Source organism: Oncorhynchus gorbuscha, unplaced genomic scaffold, assembly GCF_021184085.1.
Source record: "Oncorhynchus gorbuscha isolate QuinsamMale2020 ecotype Even-year unplaced genomic scaffold, OgorEven_v1.0 Un_scaffold_3752, whole genome shotgun sequence".
Taxonomy (NCBI): domain Eukaryota; kingdom Metazoa; phylum Chordata; class Actinopteri; order Salmoniformes; family Salmonidae; genus Oncorhynchus; species Oncorhynchus gorbuscha.
The window spans coordinates 35,001-43,588 of NW_025747923.1; the positions used below are offsets into that span (position 1 = coordinate 35,001).

General features: G+C 47.6%; 1 protein-coding gene across 1 annotated transcript in view; it reads right to left on the reverse strand.

Moving 5' to 3' along the window:
• Positions 1-5,926, reverse strand: part of LOC124028100 (ras GTPase-activating protein 3-like) — a gene marked incomplete at its 3' end in the record, with an annotated part of 27,110 nt that extends 21,184 nt beyond the window's left edge. Inside the window, exon 1 of the mRNA XM_046340249.1 lies at positions 5,813-5,926. Within this exon, the coding sequence (XP_046196205.1) occupies positions 5,813-5,889 (77 nt within the window). The remainder of the gene's footprint in view (positions 1-5,812) is intronic.
• Between the last annotated feature and the right edge of the window lie 2,662 nt (positions 5,927-8,588).

Below are 8,588 nucleotides of genomic sequence, written 5' to 3' on the forward strand. Positions count from 1 at the left end.
GACCATCTACATTGGACAAGCCAGGGTAGCTGAGGGACCATCTACATTGGACAAGCCAGGGTAGCTGAGGGACCATCTACATTGGACAAGCCAGGGTAGCTGAGGACCATCTACATTGGACAAGCCAGGTAGCTGAGGGACCATCTACATTGGACAAGCCAGGGTAGCTGAGGGACCATCTACATTGGACAAGCCAGGGTAGCTGAGGGACCATCTACATTGGACAAGCCAGGGTAGCTGAGGGACCATCTACATTGGACAAGCCAGGGTAGCTGAGGGACCATCTACATTGGACAAGCCAGGGTAGCTGAGGGACCATCTACATTGGACAAGCCAGGGTAGCTGAGGACCATCTACATTGGACAAGCCAGGGTAGCTGAGGGACCATCTTGGACAAGCCATAGCTGAGGGACCATCACATTGGACAAGGTAGCTGAGGGACCATCTACATTGGACAAGCCAGGGTAGCTGAGGACCATCTACATTGGACAAGCCAGGGTAGCTGAGGGACCATCTACATTGGACAAGCCAGGGTAGCTGAGGGACCATCTACATTGAACAAGCCAGGGTAGCTGAGGGACCATCTACATTGGACAAGGTAGCTGAGGACCATCTACATTGGACAAGGTAGCTGAGGACCATCTACATTGGACAAGCCAGGGTAGCTGAGGACCATCTACATTGGACAAGCCAGGGTAGCTGAGGACCATCTACATTGGACAAGGTAGCTGAGGGACCATCTACATTGGACAAGCCAGGGTAGCTGAGGGACCATCTACATTGAACAAGGTAGCTGAGGGACCATCTACATTGGACAAGCCAGGGTAGCTGAGGGACCATCTACATTGAACAAGCCAGAGTAGCTGAGGGACCATCTACATTGGACAAGCCAGGGTAGCTGAGGGACCATCTACATTGAACCAGCCAGGGTAGCTGAGGGACCATCTACATTGGACAAGCCAGGGTAGCTGAGGGACCATCTACATTGGACAAGCCAGGGTAGCTGAGGGACCATCTACATTGGACAAGCCAGGGTAGCTGAGGGACCATCTACATTGGACAAGCCAGGGTAGCTGAGGGACCATCTACATTGGACAAGCCAGGGTAGCTGAGGGACCATCTACATTGGACATGCCAGGGTAGCTGAGGGACCATCTACATTGGACAAGCCAGGGTAGCTGAGGGACCATCTACATTGGACAAGCCAGGGTAGCTGAGGGACCATCTACATTGGACAAGCCAGGGTAGCTGAGGGACCATCTACATTGGACAAGCCAGGGTAGCTGAGGGACCATCTACATTGGACAAGGTAGCTGTGAGCTGAGGGACCATCTACATTGGACAAGCCAGGGTAGCTGAGGGACCATCTACATTGGACAAGGTAGCTGTGAGCTGAGGGACCATCTACATTGGACAACCCAGGGTAGCTGAGGGACCATCTACATTGGACAAGGTAGCTGTGAGCTGAGGGACCATCTACATTGGACAAGCCAGGGTAGCTGAGGGACCATCTACATTGGACAAGCCAGGGTAGCTGAGGGACCATCTACATTGAACAAGGTAGCTGAGGGACCATCTACATTGAACCAGCCAGGGTAGCTGAGGGACCATCTACATTGGACAAGCCAGGGTAGCTGAGGGACCATCTACATTGAACCAGCCAGGGTAGCTGAGGACCATCTACATTGGACAAGCCAGGGTAGCTGAGGGACCATCTACATTGGACAAGCCAGGGTAGCTGAGGGACCATCTACATTGGACAAGCCAGGGTAGCTGAGGGACCATCTACATTGGACAAGCCAGGGTAGCTGAGGGACCATCTACATTGGACAAGCCAGGGTAGCTGAGGGACCATCTACATTGAACCAGCCAGGGTAGCTGAGGGACCATCTACATTGGACAAGCCAGGGTAGCTGAGGGACCATCTACATTGGACAAGCCAGGGTAGCTGAGGGACCATCTACATTGGACAAGCCAGGGTAGCTGAGGGACCATCTACATTGGACAAGCCAGGGTAGCTGAGGGACCATCTACATTGGACAAGCCAGGGTAGCTGAGGACCATCTACATTGGACAAGCCAGGGTAGCTGAGGGACCATCTACATTGAACAAGGTAGCTGAGGGACCATCTACATTGGACAAGGTAGCTGTGAGCTGAGGGACCATCTACATTGGACAAGCCAGGGTAGCTGAGGGACCATCTACATTGAACAAGGTAGCTGAGGGACCATCTACATTGAACAACAACATTGAACCTCAATGTTATATTCTATTAGACACACACACACACACACACACACACACACACACACACACACACACACACACACACACACACACACACACACACACACACACACACACACACACACACACACACACACACACACACACACACACACACACACAACGAGACACACACACACAGACACACACACACACACACACCCACACCCACACACACACACAGACACCCATATGTCAGGCCCTATAGAATAAAAACATCTACTGTCTGATTCCATTTAGTTCTTCCCAAATGTAATTTTCTCCGTCTTGTTTTTCTAGGTTTCCGATTTCCCCTGTTTATTTCACTCCCTCAAAATCACACGTTTTAATAGACAAAAAAACACATTGGATGTTCTTAGTCCACAACAATGTTTAAACCACATCAGGAGACCACGTTTGAGGTAGTTGCTCTTTATTTCCAACGTGTACTTATTAACAGGCTAGCAAGAGGCTAACAAGAAGCTAGCAACAGGCTAGTAAGAGGCTAGTAAGAGGCTAGTAAGGGGATAGCAAGAGACTAGTAAGAGGCTAGCAAGAGAAGAGGCTAGCAAAAGGCTAACAAGAGGCTAGCAAGAGGCTAGCAAGAGCAGAGGCTAGAAAGAGGCTAGCAAGAGAAGAGGCTAGCAAGAGGCTAACAAGAGGCTAGCAAGAGCAGAGGCTAGAAAGAGGCTAGCAAGAGAAGAGGCTAGCAAGAGGCTAACAAGAGGCTAGCAAGAGGCTAGCAAGAGCAGAGGCTAGAAAGAGGCTAGCAAGAGAAGAGGCTAGCAAAAGGCTAGTAAGGGAAGAGGCAAGCAAGAGAAGAGGCTAGCAAGACCAGAGGCTAGCAAGAGGCTAGCAAGAGCAGAGGCTAGTAAAAGGCTAGCAAGAGAAGAGGCTAGCAAGAGGCTAGCAAGAGGCTGTGTTAATCTGTGTTTTTCTAGCGCACAAGTGACGGTAGAATTTGCAAAACAAATACCTACTGGACAGATGCAAATGATGCTGCTATCTTTCTGTCAGGTCAGCAGAGGAGCCTGTGTAGTGAACTGACAAGGTTTTTACAGAAGCCTTTCTATCTACCATTAGACTTCTCATTAGCATCATCGCTAATGGATACACATAGTGGAAGACACACGAGACGGGCGTTCTCTCCTTGTCTGTACAGGGGCGTTCTCTCCTTGTCTCTCCAGGGGGCGTTCTCTCCTTGTCTCTACAGGGGGCGTTCTCTCCTTGTCTCTCCAGGGGCGTTCTCTCCTTGTCTCTACAGGGGCGTTCTCTCCTTGTCTCTACAGACAGGGGCGTTCTCTCCTCGTCTCTCCAGGGGCGTTCTCTCCTTGTCTCTCCAGACAGGGGCGTTCCTTGTCTCTCCAGGGGCGTTCTCTCCTTGTCTCTATAGACAGGGGGCGTTCTCTCCTTGTCTCTCTACAGGGGCGTTCTCTCCTTGTCTCTACAGACAGGGGCGTTCTCTCCTTGTCTCTACAGGGGGCGTTTCTCTCCTTGTCTCTCCAGGGGCGTTCTCTCCTTGTCTCTACAGGGGCGTTCTCTCCTTGTCTCTACAGACAGGGGCGTTCTCTCCTTGTCTCTACAGGGGCGTTCTCTCCTTGTCTCTATAGACAGGGGGGCGTTCTCTCCTTGTCTCTACAGACAGGGGGCGTTCTCTCCTTGTCTCTACAGGGGGCGTTCTCTCCTTGTCTCTCCAGGGGGCGTTCTCTCCTTGTCTCTACAGGGGGCGTTCTCTCCTTGTCTCTCCAGGGGGCGTTCTCTCCTTGTCTCTACAGGGGGCGTTCTCTCCTTGTCTCTACAGACAGGGGCGTTCTCTCCTTGTCTCTACAGGGGCGTTCTCTCCTTGTCTGTACAGACAGGGGCGTTCTCTCCTTGTCTCTACAGGGGCGTTCTCTCCTTGTCTCTACAGACAGGGGCGTTCTCTCCTTGTCTCTATAGACAGGGGCGTTCTCTCCTTGTCTCTACAGACAGGGGCGTTCTCTCCTTGTCTCTACAGGGGCGTTCTCTCCTTGTCTCTCCAGGGGCGTTCTCTCCTTGTCTCTACAGGGGCGTTCTCTCCTTGTCTCTACAGACAGGGGCGTTCTCTCCTTGTCTCTACAGACAGGGGGCGTTCTCTCCTTGTCTCTCCAGGGGCGTTCTCTCCTTGTCTCTACAGACAGGGGCGTTCTCTCCTTGTCTCTACAGACAGGGGGCGTTCTCTCTTTGTCTCTACAGACAGGGGGCGTTCTCTCCTTGTCTCTACAGGGGGCGTTCTCTCCTTGTCTCTACAGGGGGCGTTCTCTCCTTGTCTCTACAGACAGGGGGCGTTCTCTCCTTGTCTCTACAGACAGGGGGCGTTCTCTCCTTGTCTCTCTAGGGGGCGTTCTCTCCTTGTCTCTACAGACAGGGGGCGTTCTCTCCTTGTCTCTACAGGGGGCGTTCTCTCCTTGTCTCTCCAGGGGGCGTTCTCTCCTTGTCTCTACAGGGGGCGTTCTCTCCTTGTCTCTACAGGGGGCGTTCTCTCCTTGTCTCTACAGGGGGCGTTCTCTCCTTGTCTCTACAGACAGGGGGCGTTCTCTCCTTGTCTCTACAGGGGGCGTTCTCTCCTTGTCTCTACAGACAGGGGGCGTTCTCTCCTTGTCACTCCAGACAGGTGTAATCAGTAACCACCACAGACAGACAGACAGGTGTAATCAGTAACCCACCACAGAGAAACAGACAGGTGTAATCAGTAACCCACCACAGAGAGACAGACAGGTGTAATCAGTAACCCACCACAGACAGACAGACAGGTGTAATCAGTAACCCACCACAGAGAGACAGACAGGTGTAATCAGTAACCCACCACAGACACAGAGAGACAGACAGGTGTAATCAGTAACCCACCACAGAGAAACAGACAGGTGTAATCAGTAACCCACCACAGAGAGAGAGACAGGTGTAATCAGTAACCCACCACAGACAGACAGACAGGTGTAATCAGTAACCCACCACAGACAGACAGGTGTAATCAGTAACCCACCACAGAGAGACAGACAGGTGTAATCAGTAACCCACCACAGAGAGACAGACAGGTGTAATCAGTAACCCACCACAGACAGACAGACAGACAGGTGTAATCAGTAACCCACCACAGACAGACAGGTGTAATCAGTAACCCACCACAGAGAGACAGACAGGTGTAATCAGTAACCCACCACAGAGAGACAGACAGGTGTAATCAGTAACCCACCACAGACAGACAGGTGTAATCAGTAACCCACCACAGAGAGACAGACAGGTGTAATCAGTAACCCACCACAGAGACAGACAGGTGTAATCAGTAACCCACCACAGAGAGACAGACAGGTGTAATCAGTAACCCACCACAGACAGACAGGTGTAATCAGTAACCCACCACAGACAGACAGGTGTAATCAGTAACCCACCACAGACAGACAGACAGACAGACAGGTGTAATCAGTAACCCACCACAGACAGACAGACAGGTGTAATCAGTAACCCACCACAGACAGACAGGTGTAATCAGTAACCCACCACAGACAGACAGGTGTAATCAGTAACCCACCACAGAGACTTCTCGATGATCTTGGTTCTGAAGACCTCCTCCTGATCCAGGTTGACAGTACAGTAACAGTCTCTCATCCTGTTGGGACCTGGGTACGGAGGGATGTTCTTCGCCTCACCTGGAGGAGAGGAGGAGGAGGAGGAGGAGGAGGAGGAGGAGGAGGAGGAGGAGGAGAGAACAGGACAAAGGTTATCGGTTAGCAGGGCTGAACTCAGCCTTGTTATAATGCATTGTAACTGTCGTATGCCTTGTTATAATGCATGGTAACTGTCGTAAGCCTTGTTATAATGCATTGTAACTGTCGTAAGCCTTGTTATAATGCATTGTAACTGTCGCAAGCCTTGTTATAATGCATCGTAACTGTCATAAGCCTTGTTATAATGCATTGTAACTGTCGTAAGCCTTGTTATAATGCATTGTAACTGTCGTAAGCCTTGTTATAATGCATTGTAACTGTCATAAGCCTTGTTATAATGCATGGTAACTGTCGTAAGCCTTGTTATAATGCATTGTAACTGTCGTAAGCCTTGTTATAATGCATGGTAACTGTCGTACGCCTTGTTATAATGCATTGTAACTGTCGTAAGCCTTGTTATAATGCATTGTAACTGTCGTAAGCCTTGTTATAATGCATCGTAACTGTCGTAAGCCTTGTTATAATGCATCGTAACTGGCGTAAGCCTTGTTATAATGCATGGTAACTGTCGTAAGCCTTGTTATAATGCATGGTAACTGTCGTAAGCCTTGGTATAATGCATGGTAACTGTGGTAAGCCTTGGTATAATGCATGTTAACTGTTGTAAGCCTTGTTATAATGCATGGTAACTGTCATCAGCCTTGTTATAATGCATCGTAACTGTCGTAAGCCTTGTTATAATGCATCGTAACTGTTGTAAGCCTTGTTATAATGCATGGTAACTGTCGTAAGCCTTGTTATAATGCATCGTAACTGTTGTAAGCCTTGTTATAATGCATGGTAACTGTCGTAAGCCTTGTTATAATGCATCGTAACTGTTGTAAGCCTTGTTATAATGCATGGTAACTGTCGTAAGCCTTGTTATAATGCATCGTAACTGTTGTAAGCCTTGTTATAATGCATGGTAACTGTCGTAAGCCATGTTATATTATATATTATTATGTAATATATTAGATTCTACTATATAGTATCTCTCTCTCTCTCCCCCCCTCTCTCTCTCTCTCCCCCTTCTCTATCTCTCCCACCTCCTCTCTCTCTCTCTCCCCCCTCTCTCTCTCTCTCTCTCTCTCTCTCTCTCTCTCTCTCTCTCTCTCTCTCCCCCTTCTCTATCCCCCTCTCTCTCTCACTCTCCTTGTTGTAAGCCTTGTTATAATGCATCGTAACTGTTGTAAGCCTTGTTATAATGCATGGTAACTGTCGTAAGCCTTATTATAATGCATCGTAACTGTTGTAAGCCTTGTTATAATGCATCGTAACTGTCGTAAGCCTTGTTATAATGCATCGTAACTGTTGTAAGCCTTGTTATAATGCATGGTAACTGTCGTAAGCCTTGTTATAATGCATGGTAACTGCTGTAAGCCTTGTTATAATGCATCGTAACTGTTGTAAGCCTTGTTATAATGCATCGTAACTGTCACAAGCCTTGTTATAATGCATCGTAACTGTCATAAGCCTTGTTATAATGCATTGTAACTGTCGTAAGCCTTGTTATAATGCATGGTAACTGTCGTAAGCCTTGTTATAATGCATGGTAACTGTCATAAGCCTTGTTATAATGCATTGTAACTGTCGTAAGCCTTGTTGTAATGCATTGTAACTGTCGTAAGCCTTGTTATAATGCATTGTAACTGTCATAAGCCTTGTTATAATGCATGGTAACTGTCGTAAGCCTTGTTATAATGCATTGTAACTGTCGTAAGCCTTGTTATAATGCATGGTAACTGTCGTGACGCTTCTTGTTATAATGCATTGTAACTGTCGTAAGCCTTGTTATAATGCATCGTAACTGTTGTAAGCCTTATTTATAATGCATTGTAACTGTCATAAGCCTTGTTATAATGCATGGTAACTGCTGTAAGCCTTGTTATAATGCATCGTGAACTGTCGTAAGCCTTGTTATAATGCATCGTAACTGTCGCAAGCCTTGTTATAATGCATAAGTAACTGTCATAAGCCTTGTTATAATGCATTGTTATACATGGTGTCGTAAGCCTTGTTATAATGCATGGTAACTGTTGTAAGCCTTATTTATAATGCATTGTAACTGTTGTAAGCCTTGTTATAATGCATTGTAACTGTCGTAAGCCTTGTTATAATGCATCATAAGCCTTGTTATACGCATGGTAACTGTCGTAAGCCTTGTTATAATGCATGGCAACTTCGTAGTTTTTTATAATGCATCGTATAATGCATGGTAACTGCTGTAAGCCTTGTTATAATGCATCGTAACTGTCGTAAGCCTTGTTATAATGCATGGTAACTGTCGCAAGCCTTGTTATAAGCATCGTAACAGTATAATGCATTGTAACTGTCGTAACTGCATGGGTAAGCCTTGGTATAATGCATGGTAACTGCTGTAAGCCTTGTTATAATGCATCGTAACTGTTGTAAGCCTTGTTATAATGCATCGTAACTGTCGTAAGCCTTGTTATAATGCAGTAATAACTGTTGTAACTGTCATGGTAACTGTCGTAAGCCTTGTTATAATGCACGTAACTGTTGTAACTGTTATAATGCATGGTAAGCCTTATTTATAATGCATGGTAACTGTTGTAAGCCTTGTTATAATGCATGGTAACT